We start from the raw sequence: 20,000 nt of genomic DNA, 5'->3' as shown, positions 1-20,000 counted from the left end.
CTCCTCAATCACCTCCTCCATCGCCTCCTCCATCGCCTCCTCCCTCACCTCCTCCGTCACCTCCTCAATCACCTCCTCCATCACCTCCTCCATCGCCTCCTCCATCGCCTCCTCAATCACCTCCTCCATCGCCTCCTCCATCACCTCCTCAGTCACCTCCTCCGTCGCCTCCTCCGTCGCCTCCTCAGTCGCCTCCTCCGTCGCCTCCTCCGTCGCCTCCTCCATCGCCTCCTCAATCACTTCCTCCTCCATCGCCTCCTCCATCGCCTCCTCAATCGCCTCCTCCATCGCCTCCTCCATCGCCTCCTCCATCACCTCCTCCTCCATCATCTCCTCCATCCTCACCTCCTCAATCGCCTCCTCCATCGCCTCCTCCGTCGCCTCCTCCATCGCCTCCTCAATCACTTCCTCCTCCGTCGCCTCCTCCATCGCCTCCTCAATCGCCTCCTCCATCGCCTCCTCCATCGCCTCCTCCATCGCCTCCTCCATCACCTCCTCCTCCATCATCTCCTCCATCCTCACCTCCTCAATCGCCTCCTCCATCGCCTCCTCAATCGCCTCCTCCATCGCCTCCGCCATCGCCTCCTCAATCGCCTCCTCCGTCGCCTCCTCAGTCGCCTCCTCCGTCGCCTCCTCAATCACCTCCTCCGTCACCTCCTCCGTCGCCTCCTCCATCACCTCCTCCGTCGCCTCCTCCGTCGCCTCCTCCATCGCCTCCTCCATCACCTCCTCCATCCTCACCTCCTCCATCACCTCCTCCATCACCTCCTCCATCACCTCCTCCTCCATCATCTCCTCCATCCTCACCTCCTCCATCGCCTCCTCCATCACCTCCTCCATCACCTCCTCCATCACCTCCTCCTCCATCATCTCCTCCATCCTCACCTCCTCAATCGCCTCCTCCATCGCCTCCTCAATCGCCTCCTCCATCGCCTCCTCCATCACCTCCTCCATCACCTCCTCCATCGCCTCCTCCATCGCCTCCTCAATCGCCTCCTCCATCGCCTCCTCAATCGCCTCCTCCATCGCTTCCTCCATCACTTCCTCCATCGCCTCCTCCATCGCCTCCTCAATCACCTCCTCCATCACCTCCTCCATCACCTCCTCCATCGCCTCCTCCATCGCCTCCTCCATCGCCTCCTCAATCACCTCCTCCATCACCTCCTCCATCACTTCCTCAATCACCTCCTCCATCACCTCCTCCATCACCTCCTTCATCACCTCCTCCATCACCTCCTCCATCACTTCCTCCATCACCTCCTCCATCACCTCCTCAATCACCTCCTCCATCACTTCCTCAATCACCTCCTCCATCACCTCCTCCATCACCTCCTCCATCACCTCCTTCATCACCTCCTCCATCACCTCCTCCATCACCTCCTCCATCACCTCCTTCATCACCTCCTCCATCACCTCCTCCATCACCTCCTTCATCACCTCCTCCATCACCTCCTCCATCACCTCCTCCATCACCTCCTTCATCACCTCCTCCATCACCTCCTCCATCACTTCCTCCATCACCTCCTTCATCACCTCCTCCATCACCTCCTCCATCACTTCCTCCATCACCTCCTCCATCACCTCCTCTTCTTTCACCTCCTCTTCTTTCTCTCTTTGTCTTGTATGAACAGACTCACAGCAGCTTGATCTTGGTCACAGGTGTTGTTGTTGTTTACAGGATGAAACGTTGCCACGTGTGTTTGTGTGTTTGTGTTTGTGTATTTGTGTGTTTGTGTGTTTGTGTGTTTGTGTGTTTGTGATTGTGTGTTTGTGTGTTTGTGTGTTTGTGTGTTTGTGTTTGTGTGTTTGTGTGTGTGTGTTTGTGTGTTTGTGTGTTTGTGATAAAGTTGTTTATTTGCTCGGTCAGAACGCCGTCCAGTCGTCCTGCTGGGTGGGGTTGGTTTTATTTTTCTTTCTTCTTCTTCTTCCTCGGGAAGAGGCAGCTGAATGTTAGAGAAGCAGCTGATGTGATGATGAGATTGAAGGAAAGAAAGAGGGAGGGAAGGAAAGACAGAGATTGGGAAAAGAGGGATGGAGAGTTGTGTGGGAAAGGATGAGTGGAAAGACTGAAGGATAGAAGGAGAAAGAAGGAGGAGGGAAGCTTATGAACAGTAATGATGAATTATACAAGCTTGTCCTCAGGCTGAAGAGTCACTGAGGAGGGAGGAGAGGGGGGAGGACGGACGGACGGACGGACGGACGGATGGACGGATGGACGGATGGATGGATGGATGGATGGATGGATGGACGGATGGATGGATGGATGGATGGATGGATGGATGGACGGATGGATGGATGGGTAAAACAGTAAGAGAACAGACATGAAAACGAGGGGAAGAAAAGTGATGAAAAGAGAAGTCAGACCTGAATGAACGAGGGAGGAAAGAGAGAAAAAAGAGAAAGATAGAAAGAAAGAAAGAGGAGAAGAAGAAGAACACATAGTGAAGGAGAGGAAGAGAGGAGGAGGAAGAGAGGAGGAGGAAGGATGTGCGGGTCAATACATTTTGTCATCGAGCAGAGCAGAAAAATTATGGAATGCCCCGGCTCCCGTTGCCACGGAAACCGAGGGGAAGCTCTTTCATGTTTCACGCTTTGTTGCCCACAGTAACCGTCCCGAGACTGAAGGATGGATAGAGAGAAAGAAAGAAAGAGGGAGAGAGGATATAAAATCATCCCGTTTAATACATCTGGACTGTTTTTCACCTCATGTTGAACATCACAGACACTGACAGAACTCCAAAATATACATATATGATACATATAGAACGAGATATAACAATAAATACAAGATGTTTGATGTATCAGCACTAGTATCACTGTGACTCTATGTGACTAGTTTACACTTAAAGGATCATTCTGCTGATTTTCTACATTTGTCCTCATGTTGGCGAACTACTACTAACCAGTGTTGTGTGTGTATCAAAGCTGATATATCTTATATCAAAACTATTAAAACCACCACACCGCTGCTCTGGGTCACATGTTCCTTCATCATGAAGAGTTTGGTCACGTTAGTGTGTTTAGAAACGGCTCCAAAGACTAATAACAGCATCATGTTTTCAGTCTCCAGAGAGTAGTTCTGTGTACGGCAGACGCTACTGAGCATGTGCAGGAACGTGGTTCTGTTTACAGCTTGTTGTGCTGCAGATAAACAACCTCTGACTTTGTGCTACATTATAAATTTCATAAAGAACTTCAGTGCAGTCAGGAGGTCGTACTGACGTCTACACGTCATCAAACACACACACTAACCAGTCTAACCAGTCTAACCAGTCTAACCAGTCAGCTCATCTGTGTTGTCACACTCTCTGCAGCCAAATCAGCATCTCATCACTGAAATAAGAAGCACAACTGAGCTCTGTGTTGTGATTGTGTGACGGTCCATGAGATTCTCATTTCATGCTCGTAAAACACAACAGACTCCTGACGTCTCATCTTGTCTTCATCGTCTCCTGAAATACATCTGTGATTTATTCTTTCTTCTTCTTCTTCAGCTCTAAACCGAGCGTCTCGTTCTGAGCGTCTGCTAACGAGCAGCTGCTCTGACTGGCAGTTAATAAAGTTAATAAAGTTCTAGCAGCTTATAAAACTATATGAAACACTGAATGTAAAGTGCTGTCACCTTCTAAATACAGAGAGCTGCAGCTGCGCCTGCAGACGGTCCAGATAGAAACTCACCTGCTACTGTCTAACGCTGTATCTTTTCCTTCCTGTTGTTGATGGTAAAATCATCCACCTAAACCTTGTCACACACATCACAGCAGTTCACATGTTTTATCTCCTTTAAAAACTGGAGGAAACAGGACTCATCAGTCACTGAGTGTTCAGGACTCCACTTCCCTCCCTAAACAGAGAACAACTGTAACTGTGACTGTAAGCTGGAACAGTTTAGCTGTGGATCCCTGCACACAGGAAACACACACAGTTTATCTGCTTCAACGTTAGCTGCTGCAGTTAGCATGCCCGGCTAACTAGCTTACTGTGTTTACTTTGTTTTGTGGGGTTTTACATTATGTTAGAAACGGCTCTGTTCACAACATGCGAGCTGCAACTTACAACATGAGATAAGTTCCTCTTGTGTTCATTTTGACACATTTAAAGGACACATATTCTGCACATGTCCAGCTCTATATTTATATTCTGGGTTCTACTGGAATAAAAACTCCTTATTTATCTTCTACTGGTCCTTTATGCAGCCCCTCAGTTCAGCCTCTGTCTGAAACAGGCCGTTTTAGCTCCTGTCTCTTTAAGCCCCGCCTCCTGATGAGCCCACTCTGTTCTGATTGGTCAGCTTCAGGAAGCTTCCTCGTAAACAAATTATAGTAGCAGGATTTCAATTCTTTTTCTCCTTCTTTACTCCAAATGTCAACTTCTCAAATCCGTCTGTACATGTTGGAGCTGAATCACTGATCTTCATCACTGAAGGACTGATGAAGAGTCACAGCTGTGTCTCCACCTGACGTCACACATCTTTATGCTCAAGTTTAATCATAATAAGTCACGTCTGCCATTAATACAGAGACGTTTGGACCTGTGAAGTGGAAACGTGTGAGAGTCAGGATCTCTCAGCTGCTGCAGCTTTTTGATTTTCAGCATTTTTAATAAATGTCCTTCAACTTTATAGAAGCGGAACAATGAGTCAGTGGAGCTGCTTCCCTTCTAAAGTTACTCTTTAAAGAGAAGAACAGACACACGCAGCTGAAGAGAGAGAGAGAAGGGAAGGACCGGGAGGAGGAGGAGGAGGAGGAGGAGGATGATGATGCATCTCTGACGAAAAGCGAGGGAAGGAGACGGAGAGCAGGAGAGAGAGAGGCTGAGGCAGCAGCGGATAGTCGCTCAGTGTCTCCGTCCTCTCTCCCACCTGTCTCTCTCCCACCTGTCTCTCTCTCTCTCTCTCTCTCTCTCTCTCTCTGTCGGTCTCCTCCCGCCTGTTGTTGTTGTTGTTGCCGCGTTGATCAACAGCAGCAATGTGGTGCATCAACTGCGCTTCGGACAAAACGCCCGCGATCCTTCACAACAAGCTGCTGTACTGGTAAGAAGCTTCGCGCCGACATGTCGCTGCGTGCCTGTGATGGCGCACTGCGCGCGCGTCGTGTTTCTGTTAAGCAGCTGATGATTGTAAACCTTCATCAGATGCGACATGATGATGATGATGATGCTGCTGTTCTTACAGTCAGTGGTACTGATGCTGTTCTTGCTGCTGATGTGCGCAGAGATCTGCTTTCTATTGACCTTTTATGCGCGTGCACGCTTGTGCTTGTGCTCGTGTACATGTATCTACCTGTCCCTCTACAGTGTGTGTGTGTGTGTGTGTGAGTGTGTGTGTGTGAGTGTGTGTGTGGGTGTGTGTGTGAGTGTGTGTGGGTGAGTGTGTGTGTGTGAGTGTGTGTGTGGGTGTGTGTGTGAGTGTGTGTGAGTGTGTGTGTATGTGTGTGTGAGTGTGTGTGTGTGTGTGAGTGTGTGTGAGTGTGTGTGTATGTGAGTGTGTGTGAGTGTGTGTGTATGTGTGTGGGTGTGTGAGTGTGTGTGTGTGAGTGTGTGTGTGTGAGTGTGTGTGAGTGTGTGTGTATGTGAGTGTGTGTGAGTGTGTGTGTATGTGTGTGGGTGTGTGAGTGTGTGTGTGTGTGTGAGTGTGTGTGAGTGTGTGTGTATGTGTGTGGGTGTGTGTGAGTGTGTGTGTGGGTGGGTGTGTGAGTGTGTGTGTGTGAGTGTGTGTGTGGGTGGGTGGGTGTGTGTGTGTGTGGGTGTGTGTGAGTGTGTGTGTATGTGAGTGTGTGTGTATGTGAGTGTGTGTGAGTGTGTGTGTATGTGAGTGTGTGTGAGTGTGTGTGTATGTGTGTGTGTGTGTGTCTTAGAACTTTTCAGATGATCATCACTAACATCTGCTCCTCAGTTTAAAGCTGAGTGAACATCAGGTCTTTATTAAATGATGTTACAGGTTTTTTAGCAGTGAGACTGCTGACACACCGTTAGTGAACCTCGTTAACCTCGTTAACCTCGTTAACCTGAAGCTGCTTGTGAAGCTGCTCGGTCTGTGTTGATGGAGGTTCGGGGATATTTAAGGTCAGCCAGCAGCCATCTTGTTTATCAGCTGATTGCTGGGGTCAGCTGGAGACTGGAGGTCATGTGACTGACAGGAAGCTGCTGGTCTGCTGCAGGAGGCTGAAACTAACCGTTGTTTTCTTTATTGATAATCTGTTGATATTTAAGGTCACCAGTGTTTCCTAAAGACGACATCCTCATCAAACATGATTATTGATTATCAGTGATGATTACTGCTGATAGAGACGCTTCTGGAGTCACATGATCAAACACCGATCTAGAGCTTAATGTGGAGGACTTTAGATTAGTCAGTTTATTATTAATTCATATAATTCATTCATCTGTTGTAGAACTGAATCAATCAGCTGATTAATTAATTTGTTGAATGACAGAAAACTAAACTGCAAACAATTGACTGGTTCTGATCTAATATGTGAATATTAGTTGATTTTATTCTTTTTAGTTTGATATATTTGAGTTTTTAAGTGTAGACCAGACTCGCAGGTCATTGATCATTGATTTTGTTTTTACTTTTATTAAAGTATCCTGTAGTTTCCAACTGTTTTACGACTCTATTAATCTGTTTTACGACTTTATTAATCTGTTTTATGACTTTATTAATCTGTTTTATGACTTTATTAATCTGTTTTATGACTTTATTAATCTGTTTTATGACTTTATTAATCTGTTTTATGCTGCATTTTAAGGAGTTTTCAAGTGAAATTTCATTGCAACAGCCACAACGACAATAAAAATATATATATAATAATAAGTCTTATCAATCGATAATGAAAATGATCAATAGTTGCAGCCTCATATGTGACACTCTGATAGTTTCTCATGATATCTGGTAACAAATGTTCCTGCTGTTTGAACATTTAAAGGTTCTGATAATAACAGAAATATGAGTGTTTGAGTCTCTAACTGGTTTTCCTTCATTCATTGGTTGAACTGCAGGACTTCGGGTGGTCAGGGTTCATGGGTTTGTGGGTTCGTGGGTTGTGGTTTGTGGTTTGTGGGTTCGTGGGTTCGTTGGTTAGAGAGTTTGTGGGTTTGTGGGTTTGTGGGTTGGTGGGTTCGTGGTTTGTGGGTTTGTGGGTTCGTGGGTTTGTGGGTTAGAGAGTTTGTGGGTTTGTGGGTTCGTGGGTTTGTGGTTTGCGGGTTCGTGGTTTGTGGTTTGTGGTTTGTGGGTTTATGGGTTAGAGAGTTTGTGGGTTTGTGGGTTCGTGGGTTTGTGGGTTCGTGGTTCGTGGGTTGGTGGGTTGGTGGGTTTATGGGTTAGAGAGTTTGTGGGTTTGTGGGTTCGTGGGTTTGTGGTTCGTGGGTTTGTGGTTCGTGGGTTTGTGGGTTCGTGGTTCGTGGGTTGGTGGGTTGGTGGGTTTATGGGTTAGAGAGTTTGTGGGTTCGTGGGTTCGTGGTTCGTGGGTTTGTGGTTCGTGGGTTTGTGGTTCGTGGGTTTGTGGGTTCGTGGTTCGTGGGTTTGCAGGTTTGTGGGTTGGTGGGTTTGCAGGTTTGTGGGTTGGTGGGTTTGCAGGTTTGTGGGTTCGTGAGCTGCATCAGTAAGTTGATGTTCTGCTCTTTCAGTCAGTAACAGCTGGGATGTAACGTGGTCTATCTCGTTATGGGTTCGTGGGTTTGTGGTTCGTGGGTTTGTGGGTTGGTGGGTTTGCAGGTTTGTGGGTTCGTGAGCTGCATCAGTAAGTTGATGTTCTGCTCTTTCAGTCAGTAACAGCTGGGATGTAACGTGGTCTATCTTGTTATGGGTTCGTGGGTTTCTGGGATGTAACGTGGTCTGTCTCGTTATGGGTTCGTGGGTTTCTGGGATGTAACGTGGTCTGTCTCGTTATGGGTTCGTGGGTTTCTGGGATGTAACGTGGTCTGTCTCGTTATGGAGGGTTAATCTGCCTCACTAACGAGTCTGCTGTCAGCGTCGACCAATCAGACGGCTGTCTGATTTTCTTCTCTGACCTCACAGTCGGAGTCATGTGACGGTCACAACGTCTTCACAGATGATCTTCTAACAGATGAAACACTGTTATAAGAATAGAAACCAGTTCAGATAACCAGTTATTAAACCAGTGATGTCACACATCTTCATCCAGATGTTTATTGAAGCTCAAACATCTGGACTTCTTTATGAACATGTCCTGAATATGTCTGCAGATCTCTGCTATAACTGAGTTTATAATAAGGACCGATCCATAATCAATAACTAAAACTACTTGTTTACTGAGAAAACGGTTTGAAATTACAATTAAAAACAATTAATGTAATTAAATGTTACAATAACATCTGCAAGGAGTCAATTAATCAATTAGTCGATTGAAAGAAAATTAATAAGCAAATATTTTGATAATCTATTAATGAACAGTTAAACTGTGAATCAATGAATCAAGAAAATAATCTGCAGATTAATCGATAATGACCATCATGTTTATTATTATTTATGATTCTTTAATATCTGCACAGTAATGAACTAGAAGACTGAATGGGAAGGTTCTGCTGTTAAGGTTCAAAGGTCACATCTGACCAATAGTGGTTTTAGCTTTTGATCATGTGACATGATTTCATTAGTTACCTGGTTGTCACGGAGATGCAGATGATCACTTCAACAACAACTCCATCTCCTGATGAAGATCATGTCATACGATCAATAGTATGACTAACGATTAAAATAATAATAATAATAATAATAATAATAATAATAATAATAATAATAATAAAATGGAGCTGTGTGTTAGTTCAGTCCACATCCAAACTGGTTCAGTCTCCTCCTGCATCAACATGTTCATGTTCATAAAATGTTGTGATGTTGTGTGTTTACTGTCACAGAGACTAAAGATAATATTCACATTAAGATGCTGGAATCAGAGAATTTCAGTATTTTTTCCTAAAAAAATGACTCATTATCAAAACAGTTGTTGATTCATCTTCAGTAATCTGTCTAATCAACGGTGCGGAGATGTTGAGTCATGAACTGCAGCTGTTTATTCTGCTTTGTTGTGTAGTTGTATCATCTGGAATCACTGCAGTGATCATATTCATTGATCAGATGAGATAACAGGATATTGGAGGAGTCATTTCCAGCCTGGTCCAGGTGGGACTGCAGCCCCCCCCCCCCCCCGTCCCCAGCAGTCAGCTGCTTCATTAGCTCTTTGCTCTGCCGCTGGGAGTGTTGGTGAAGAGAAGACACGGACTGAGTCATGCAGGCTGCTCGGGGGGGCGATGCTGAAGGAGTTGACTCAGCAGCATTGTTGCTTTAATCCCAGAGGAGCGAGGCTGTTGCCTGGAAACCTCTGAGCAGGTTCTGATCCGAGTCCCTGCTCAGGCTTTGTGGGACAACGTTATTATATCAAACACACTGATGATGTAGCTGTTCTCTGGAGCTAAACATGTAAAGTTTGTCCTGAGGGTGGCGCTAGAGGAAAGGTCAGGAGGTCATAGCGACGTTATTATAAAAATATAGATTATAGCTGCCTTAAGTCAAAGTAGAAATAACACAGTATAAAAATACTAATACTGGTAAAAGTTGCAGTCAAATATGCATCCAATTAAAATCTTTCTTAAATAAAAGTACAGAAGTATTAGTTGCAAAATTTAATAAGTATCAAAAGTAAAAGTTCTCATGATGCTAAATGACATTTGACTCTCGAATCAGTTTATATTAATCTTTCCTCTGCTGCAGACGGGTGTGAAGCTGAAAATAATGTTTGCATGTGACTTCAGTTTCTGGCTGGTGTTTATAAAAAGCCTGAAGTTATTATCTAAACCCCCTAAAAACACTCCGACAACGTTCCAACAACGTTCCTCTCTTCTTCTTCACATCTTCCTCCTCCTCAGATTAAACAGCTTCAGGTTTTTAATGAAGACGTTTCCACTCAGCTGTTCACACCTGAGTTACAACAAAGAATGGAAACATATGAACCAGTGAGGTGATGCTTCCAGTCTTTATGCTAAGCTAAGCTAAGCTAGTCACCTGCTGGCTTTAGCTTCATATTATCCACAAAGACATGAAAGTATTATCCTTCTTCTCCTCTGACTCTCCGCATGAAAGCAAGTAAGCTGATGGCCCAAAATATTTCTTTAAAGTTTGTCAGATGAGTGTTTTATAAGTCTGTTTGCCTCCATTATGATTGTAGTTCGATAATAGAGAAGATGTTCAGTGAGGCTGCAAATGTGGAGGATGCACAGACTGTAAAAATTAAACTTAGTGAAATATTGTGACAATAGTGCAACTCAGTGTGAGTCCTGGATCACTCAGATAACCCTAACCCCAGTCCTAACCCTAACCCCAACTCCAACCCTAACCCCAGCCCTAACCCTAACCCCAGCCCTAACCCCAACCCTAACCCCAACCCTAACCCCAGCCCTAACCCTAACCCCTACCCCAACCCTAACCCCAGCCCTAACCCTAGCCCCTAACCCCAGCCCTAACCCTAACCCCAACCCCAACCCTAACCCCAGCCCTAACCCTAGCCCCTACCCCAACCCTAACCCCAGCCCTAACCCTAACCCTAACCCCAGCCCTAACCCTAACCCCTACCCCAACCCTAACCCCAGCCCTAACCCTAGCCCCTAACCCCAGCCCTAACCCTAACCCCAACCCCAACCCTAACCCCAGCCCTAACCCTAGCCCCTACCCCAACCCTAACCCCAGCCCTAACCCCAACCCTAACCCCAGCCCTAACCCTAGCCCCTAACCCCAACCCTAATCCCAACCCTAACCCTAGCCCTAACCCTAGCCCCTAACCCCAGCCCTAACCCTAACCCCAACCCCAACCCTAACCCCAGCCCTAACCCTAGCCCCTAACCCCAACCCTAATCCCAACCCTAACTCTAGCCCTAACCCTAGCCCCTAACCCCAGCCCTAACCCTAACCCCTACCCCAACCCTAACCCCAGCCCTAACCCTAGCCCCTAACCCCAGCCCTAACCCTAACCCCAACCCCAACCCTAACCCCAGCCCTAACCCTAGCCCCTAACCCTAACCCCAACCCTAACCCTAACCCTAACCCCAACCCTAACCCCAACCCTAACCCTAACCCTAACCCCAGCCCTAACCCTAACCCCTACCCCAACCCTAACCCCAGCCCTAACCCTAGCCCCTAACCCCAACCCTAACCCTAACCCTAACCCCAGCCCTAACTCTAACCCCTAACCCTAACCCCAGCCCTAACCCTAACCCCAACCCTAACCCCAACCCCAACTCCAACCCTAACCAGCTGATGTCGCCACTTCAGCCTCAAGACGCAGCGGCTGCTGATTGGTTAGATTCTCATGTCTCTCGTGCAAAAGAAATCTTCATCTCAACAAGATTTCTTAAATAAATCAAGTGAAACTAGATAACTGCTGTAACGCCAGTATTGTTCTGTAAGGACGTTTGTTTCATGTGTCACCAGTAAACATCCTCTGGTCACCATGAACATCCACAGCAAAGTTCATGTAAATCTGGTCACTATCTGGAGCTAAAATACAATTTAAGACTGTAAAATGTCCATAATAATCATCATATTAATAATCCTGTTAAACAACAGAGAGTAAAAGTCCTCAGATTCACCGTTCAGTCCTTCACTTCTCTGGTTTCCTCAGAGACATGATGCAGCAAAATACTAACTACCCTGCGCTATACAGTATCTGTGTGTGTGTGTGTGTGTGTGTGTGTGTGTGTGTGTGTGTGTGTGTGTGCAGAGGGCTGTGGGTGGATGATCAGGGCTTATTATGTCTGCTCAGCTCAGATCCTAAATACACACCGACCAGCTTTACTGCAGCAGGGGAAGAAACAGGCTCATATAAACAGCTTGCACTGCTCCAACTGTGTGTGTGCGTGTGTGTGTGTGTGTGTGTGTGTGTGTGTGTGTGTATGTGTGTGTGTGTGTGTGTGTGTGTGTGTGTGTATGTGTGTGTGTGTGTGTGTGTGTGCGTGTGTGTGTATGTGTGTTTAAATGTGTTGAGAGAATAATTGGCTGAGCAGGACGGCAGCAGTCAGGCTTCCAAGGCTTGAAATGAACCCCTGCCGACTGTGGTGATGCAGGTAAAAGTGAAGTGAGGCGTTTTAACGTCGTTACAGGACGACGCGGCTGAATCAGAGTCTAAATATTCCCTCAATCTGTTCCTGCAGCTCTGTAAACACTGAGAGACAAACACTGAGACACTCTGAGCTTTGTGGGAGATTTTAGTTTCAGTTTAAAGCTTCGAGTGGAACTATAGTGAGATATTTGACATTGATAACAAAGATAAAGGACTATCAAGCATCATCAAGTATTCTGACAAAAGCAGGTTCAATACAACGCTGACCATTCTGAAAGCTATTAGCTGCTATTATAAACAGGTTGTAACGTTGGAAGATACTGACTGGATTTAGCTAACTGAGACTGCTGGATCGTCATATTAGTGTCAGATGAAGTTTTGGCTGTGGAGGGAAAATGTTCAGGGTCCGTCTGGAGAGAAGCAGCTGTTACATAATGACCAACCTGAACCTTGTTGTTAGATCAGTGCAGTATTCTTCTAACAGACGTTAAAGGTTTCATCCCAGGGCGTCAAATACTGACGCTTTGACACGCCTCCTCGCCGTCTGATACTGATGCACGAGGCGTCCTTTGGCATCTGTATGAGAGGCATCCGATGTAAACCCATCCGCATCAGAGCAACTGGTTAGAGTTCGCCACATGGGTTTGCTGAAGGGCACCTTGTGCGTCGGTATCAGGCACCGAGGGGGCGGCGTGACAAAGCGCTGGTACTTGACGTCCTGGGAACGAGAAGTCTGGCAGAATATTTAATCTACAGCAGCTGATACTGTAGAGATGTGAACAGTATAACAGGGGGAAATATCAAACAAACAATTTAGAGTAATCGACTGATATTTTGTCGTCAACGTAGCTTAAATATATCGTTTTTAAAATTTCAAGTTAGTTCAACTCCATGTCAGAGCTCTTAGTGACGAGTTCTTCTGACTGGAAGTGATGAGTTGACTGTAAACTCATTAGACTGAGGTATCATGAACAGCACAGAGGAGGTTTTGGATAACGAGAGCTCAGCGCTCTTCATCAGGCAGCATCAGTCAGACGGTGTGTTTAACGTCATTGTTGGCACAACAGTGATGCGTTCAGGGACAATATTACACCCTCGAGTGTAATATTATGATAATACAACAGTTACCAACAGTTATCTCATGGGGTATGACTAATACCTGGAAAACAATCAGTTACGTATGTAGACTCCTATGTAATGAAACCTAGTTTACTACTCCAGCAAGTAGACCGACCCTTAGTAAGGATGTAGCGACAGAGATGAATTCTAGTCCCGATGCTTTCTAGAGAATAAACAGCTCACATAGAAACACTCAACTTCAGTCTGATGTATCAGTTATGAAACCATCGCTCACTCAGTAACCATCTCTGAACACAAAGACAACATCTGCTCATAATATCGCTGTTACTCAAGAGCGTAGGACTTCCAACATGGCCGCCTGAGGCTGTTACATCACCTGGAAGCCCTTTAGAGAAATGACAAAGCAATGATGAGCTGTGCAGATGGTCACTGCAGCTCACATGTTTTCACTCCTCCTCACTTTCTATCACTAACTAGCAGGTGTGAGTGTTGAGCAGAGATTCAGTTTGTTTTCACATTTGTTGTTGCATTCAAACATTTAGTGACTCAAGTGGTTTGTTAGTCCGATAAAAACTGTAAAATGTTTCCACTTCATATTTCAGAAAGAAGAAAAGAGGAAAGAAATATCAACAATCTTTCACTATAGACTACTACACGTTCAACATGAATATTAAATTTGATCAGTCCAGAGCAGGTAATCATTGACCTACTTTACTGTTTGGTCTAAATATTCAGGAACTGGACCAGGATCAGTCGGATAAACCTTCAAACACTGACTGGAAATGTTTTCCAAACCCTGAAGAGAAAAACCAGCTTGAGGCCAGAAACAGAAGAGTCACTATTTTAATGTGTAATAATCAGTAGTAGAAGAAGAACTCAGATCCTTTGCTGCAGTAAAAGTACCAATACTGCCATGTAAAATACTCCATTATTATTATTATTCCATAGTAAAAGTACATAAGTATTATGAGCTTGATGTAGTTAAAGTATTGCAGTAAAAGTACATAAGTATTATGAGCTTGATGTAGTTAAATTATTGCAGTAAAAGTACATAAGTTTTATGAGCTTGATGTAGTTAAAGTATTGCAGTAAAAGTACATAAGTATTATGAGCTTGATGTAGTTAAAGTATTGCAGTAAAAGTACATAAGTATTATGAGCTTGATGTAGTTAAAGTATTGCAGTAAAAGTACATAAGTATTATGAGCTTGATGTAGTTAAAGTATTGCAGTAAAAGTAGTGGTTTGGTCCCTCTGACTGATATATTATTATATATGACATCATTAGATTATTAATAGTGAAGCATCAGTGTTAGAGCAGCATGTTACTGTTGTAGCTGCTGGAGGTGGAGCTAGTTTACACTACTTTATATACAGTTAGCTAGTTTAGTCCAGTGGTTCCCAACCTAGGGGTCGGGGCCCCTCCAAAGGGTCAGCAGATAAATCTGAGGGATCGTGAGATGATATGATGAGTACAAGTACCTCAAAACTGTACTGAGTAAATGTACTTAGTTACTTTCCACCACTGTGGAGAACTGAGTCCATCACTACACCAGCAGTTTTACTGGCTAGTTACTCCTCATCATTTGGCTACATTATTTTTATTAATCACAAATCAGTAATCAATTAGCAGCAGTGAAGTCCAGTCTGAGCTCCTCCATCTGCTGGTCCTGAAGAGAGACTCTGTTTGAAGACTTGAATGTTTTAGTTTCTATTGAGCTCAATTGTTGTAAAGTTGTGAGGGACAGCTCGTATTATTCCAACATAGACGGACTGTAATTATTCTCTTTAATAATCCATTGATTGATCAGTGTATAAAATGTGGATCATTATTGCCTGAAGTCCAAGTGAACATATTTACATGACTTGTTTTGTCTGATCAACAGTCACAAACATGAAGATGTTGCGTTTACTATCATGGAAAACTGGAAAACTATCAAATATTCACGTAAGAAGCTGCTGTCGGAAAATTTTGAGCATTTCTGCTTAAAAAATGACTTAAAGGGGCCATAATATACTTTTAGTGGTTTCCTGTTGTTTATATTCTGTTCTGATGTCGCATGTTAAACAGGGTCAAAGTTCAGAAACTTGAGGTGAACGTATGTAGAAACGCTGCCTGCAAGTCAAAGCTCAGGGCTTCAACCTGCCAGACGCTTCGTTTGTGCAGTGACCTCCACTTCCTCCTCGTGATGACGTCAGATTGTTTGCACATGTCCACAAACGGCTGCCTGTTCCATAGCCTTGGTTGCTAAGGTGGTTGCTAAGGTGGTTGCTAAGGTGTTTCCATGTGTTGTTCAGCTCCAACATGTACGGATGGATTTGAGAAGTTGACATTTGGAGTAAAGAAGGAGAAAAAGAAGTGAAATCCTGCTACTATAGTTTCTTTATGTAGCCTCCGGAGCCGGAGGAAGCTTCCTGAAAGCTGACCAATCAGAACAGAGTGGGCTCATCAGGAGGCGGGGCCTTAAAGAGACAGGAGCTAAAACGGCCTGTTTCAGACAGAGGCTGAACTGAGGGGCTGCATAAAGGACCAGTAGAAGATAAATAAGGAGTTTTTAACTGGAAATCATACAAAGATATTCCAGTAGAGCCCCAGAATATAAATATAGAGCTGGAAATGTGCAGAATATGAGTCCTTAAAACGATTAATCAATTATCAAAATTTTTTTCTTTCAATCAATTAATCATCCAGTAATTTCAGCTCTAGAGTCTGTATGGAACAATGTTAAAGCTGCGAGATACGGAAAAGGTCTTATCAGAATAAGTTTTTCACATCAGTCAATATTTAAGTCAAAATAATAAAATAAAAATAATAAATCAAGTAAAACATAAATTCAGTTTTGTTATTATCATTAAATCGTGCAGCAGGAAATGTTCATATCTTTGGTAAGTTGTGTTCATCAGTTGAAATATGTTTTAAAGAGGTAACAGAGTGATGCGTCTCTGAGGGCTGTTCATTGTTCCAGTGGATCAGACTAATTGCTGCTATTTGTGACTCTAAGTGCTTTATTGGATTATAATGATCCAGGTGTTAAACTAAGTCTTTGTGTTTTTGGCAGAGTTAAGAATATACAGCACTGTGCAAAGGTTGTAGTGTCTTTAGAGCCCAAACATCCAGTCAGAGTCATAAAGAAGCTCAACATCATGGAGTCAGTCTGGGATCAACATGAAGAGACAGAAGAACTGTGGCGACTTCTCCGAGACGCAGGAACAACCGACCTGCCGAGTACCTGGAACTGCTCACAGCTTTACTTTCTGCTGTTTACTCAACTCTGAATCAAGTTAACTGATCAATAACAACTATTCAAAGCCTCCTCACTTTACTGTTAGTGTCTAAAACCTCTGGACAGGACTGCACAACAGTTTCTGTTTCAGTCTGTCGGTATCAGACTTGAAGTGGCTTTGAGGAGGAGGAAACTCCTCAGTGTGTATCTCTGCTGTTGTCTGTAAGAAGTATTAAGTCTTCTGTGTCTCCGGAGGGAGCTGATGATGTCACTGATGATGTCACTGATGATGTCACTTGAGTCATCATTGGTCGCGGCTGAAGACTACAAGTTAAACGTTAGCTGTGAACATCATCCAGGCTGAGATTATGTTTGATAACAACGTCACTGGGAAACAGTTTTTAGTCGTATATGAAGGTGATTTCTAGCAGACGGATCACTGTGTCTGTACTTCCTGGTCGCTCCTGCAACTTCTACTTCCTGTTTTCCCAGAGTGTGAGTTTGTTGTTGGAGCAGCTGGTAAGAGAACAGCTCAGTAAAGAGTCTGTAAACACCGGACTAGCAGTTAGTAACAGTTCAGTAGATTATAAACTGTGTTTTAACGGCGTATGATGACTATAGTTTCAACATAAATACATACAAGTGTTATATGTGAGTTTAACAGTGATGGAGACGGATTCATCTACAGTCACGTGCTGATGTCTTTATATAAATCTGTCTGTTGTCTGAGTTCATCTTACTGGAAATAACATATGACACACTCAGCTGAGATGTAGTGACGGTGCCAAAAACCTGCAGTTAAAGAGCGTGATTCAGAGGGTTAACTGGTGTACTGGTGAAACCAGCTGAACACTGTCTTTACTTTTCCAATAATAAGTACAAATTACATTTCCTCACATATGACAGTTAACAATAAGTCACAGCGGTTGAACATGATATGATAACTGTCATTATTCTGTCAAAACAAAAATGAATTAAAATGACAGCAGAACAATTAAACTTACAGTCTGCACTAATGGAGGAAGCTGAAGTTACAGATGTCAGTGTTGGTAACGAGATAACGAGCCCAGAGATTAGCGATCAATCTGAATCTATTCTTTTGTGTCTCGTCACAGTTTAAAACCAGCTTCACTTTCTCACCTCCGATCTGACTGACTTCTCAGCTCAGAAATAGCTTCACCGTACAGTCTGACGCTTTAATGCATGTGATGGGCTGCATGTGTGTGTGTGTGTGTGTGTGTGTGGAGAGTACACACACATGCTCACAGGATATGAGGTCGATGTGTGTGTGTGTTGAACACTGCTGTACTCGAGTGTGTGTGCTTTAATTAAAATGGTAATTCCCAGAAGAGTCTTTGCAGAACAGCTCTCCAACTGGAGAAATGTTAACGGACGTTCACAATTTCTGTCTTAAACCAACAGTCAGTCATCAAATGAACATTAAAGCTGTGTTTTCATTCTTCCTGTTCATTCTGACCATTAGAAGATCCCTTCATAATGACCTTACAATGGAAGTGATGGAGGACAAAATCCACAGTCTGAAGCTAATATGAAGCTTCAGCGTCCAAATGAATCAAATCAAGTAGATATCTTTCAACGTTACAGTCTTTTTAGTGCCAAAGTTCCTCTTTTTGTTACTATACTTCCACCTGCAGCTCAACAGGGAAACACTGTCCGAGGAAACACAAAGAGGGAATTTGATGCTAAAAAGACTGTAAATGTGTCAGATATCCACTTGATATGACTAACTCAGACTGATGAAGCTGAATAGAAGCTTCACACAGACTTTTAAATGACTGTGTGGACACACTGTGGATTTTATCCTCCATCACTTCCATTGAAAGCACATTTGAAGGATCTTTAATATCCAGTATGAACAGGAGGAATGATTACAGCGAGGAAAACCTCTTTCACTGCTCATATGGACACCTGACTGCTGGTTTAACACACTGGAAACCTCCTCTAACAGTCTGTTTTGGTGTTTTGGTGTTCTGTGCAGGGTCAGCTACACCTGACCCACCAATCACCTGCAGTCTGCTGCAGTTCACGTCCTCTGAAGTCATCACACAACCAAATAGAGCAGTTTTAGCTTAAAGGACAAACCATCAATGAACTGATCTACTAACAAATATTGTGTGTGTATCAAAGCCTGATATATCTTATCAAAAACACGTCAGTGAGTCTCACCGCTGCTCTGGGTCACATGTTCCTTCATCATGAAGAGTTTGGTCACATTAGTTTGTTCGGAAACGGCTCCAAAGACTAATAACAGCATCATGTTTTCAGTCTCCAGAGAGTAGTTCTGTGTACGGCAGACGCTACTGAGCATGTGCAGGAACGCTGTTCTGTTTACAGCTTGTTGTGCTGCAGATAAACAACCTCTGACTTTGTTCTGAAGTTCTTTGAGAAATTTTCAGTTCACATGACAACAGTGTACAAGCTAATTTGTTTGAAGCATACTGAGGACTTAAATCTTCCTTTTCTAAACCTTCCCTCTCGTCTTGTTACTCCTCTCTCCTCATTACTTGTCCTCCATTTCCCCACCAGCTGCTCTCCTCCTCCTCCTCCTCCTCCTCCTCCTCCTGTTGTCCTTGTTCTCCTCACCGTCTGTCCTCCACATTCCTTCACTGTACTTCCACTTCCTCCTTTTCTCCATGTTTATCCTCAAGCCAGACCCTTCTCTTTCTTTCTGTCCTTCTTTTCATCTTCAACCCTGTAGCCCTGTAACCTCCCACCATGCTCCTATTTTCTCCTCCTCCTCCTCCTCCTCCTCCTCCTCCTCCTCCTTTCTGCTTGTCTTTCTCATCATTATCTGGTTTGCAGGCTTTAGGATCCTTTTAGCATCCTTTTTTTCTCTTCTTCCTTCATCCTGCCATATCTGCCTCCTGCTGTCCTGCTCCCCTCCTCCTCCTCCTCCTCCTCCTCCTCCTCCTCCTCCTCGTCCTCTTTCTTCTCATCCTTGTTGTCTGGCCCACAATCCTCCTTTTCCTGCTCTTTTTCATTGTTTATCAAACCTTTCTCCTCACTCTTTTCCCTTTTTTTTTCTCCCAGTTAAACCTGCTCTCCATCCTCTCTCTCTCCTCTCCTTCCTTCTCCTCTTCCTGGCCGCCACCTCTCCACCCGCCACAAACACAGAAACATGTTTTAAGGCTCATCTCTCAGTCAGCTTCCTGCAGCAGGCCGCCGCCGCAGCAGCAGCGTGTGCAGCCGGTGACCTGCAGTGACTTTGCTGAATGGTTGGCCGGCCGTGCTGCAGGTAGTGTTTTGGCGACGGCGCAGCCTGCGACAGAAGACAGAGAGAGTTTATTTATAGCAGCGCCCAGGATCAGTCGACAGATCGAGCCAATCAGTGATATGCAAAAAAAAAAAATCACCGCCAGAGAACAGAGACATGACAACCTGTCATCCTGTTTCTGTTTCTGCATTTTTCCACAGTATCGAGCCCCTGATTATATTAAAAACATAACGAATGCAGATGCTGAGCAACATGACACTCTAACGAAACATTAACTATCTCTGCAACATCTCTACTTTTATTTATTTATCTTATGCTTTAGTCCGCAGTGCTTTATGGTTATATCAGATTAACAGGAGCTTTGAATCAATGTCATTAATTATGTTGATTTGTCA

General features: G+C 44.3%; 2 protein-coding genes across 2 annotated transcripts in view; both read left to right on the top strand.

Annotated features, from left to right (window-relative positions):
• Positions 1-1,523, top strand: part of LOC121895761 (basic proline-rich protein-like) — a gene marked incomplete at its 3' end in the record, with an annotated part of 3,025 nt that extends 1,502 nt beyond the window's left edge. Inside the window, exon 2 of the mRNA XM_042409184.1 lies at positions 1-1,523. This exon is cut by the window's left edge and continues 215 nt beyond it. Coding sequence (XP_042265118.1) covers positions 1-1,523 — 1,523 coding nt within the window.
• A 3,366-nt stretch (positions 1,524-4,889) lies between these two features.
• LOC121895760 (IQ motif and SEC7 domain-containing protein 2-like) overlaps positions 4,890-20,000 on the top strand; it is a 65,432-nt gene continuing 50,321 nt past the window's right edge. Inside the window, exon 1 of the mRNA XM_042409183.1 lies at positions 4,890-5,032. Within this exon, the coding sequence (XP_042265117.1) occupies positions 4,968-5,032 (65 nt within the window). The 5' untranslated portion in view covers positions 4,890-4,967. The remainder of the gene's footprint in view (positions 5,033-20,000) is intronic.

The sequence above is a fragment of the Thunnus maccoyii genome, chromosome 4 (assembly GCF_910596095.1).
Source record: "Thunnus maccoyii chromosome 4, fThuMac1.1, whole genome shotgun sequence".
In the NCBI taxonomy this organism is placed as follows: Eukaryota; Metazoa; Chordata; class Actinopteri; order Scombriformes; family Scombridae; genus Thunnus; species Thunnus maccoyii.
The sequence above is the reverse complement of the archived record's forward strand: the minus strand, read 5'-3'. Positions and strand labels throughout refer to the sequence as shown.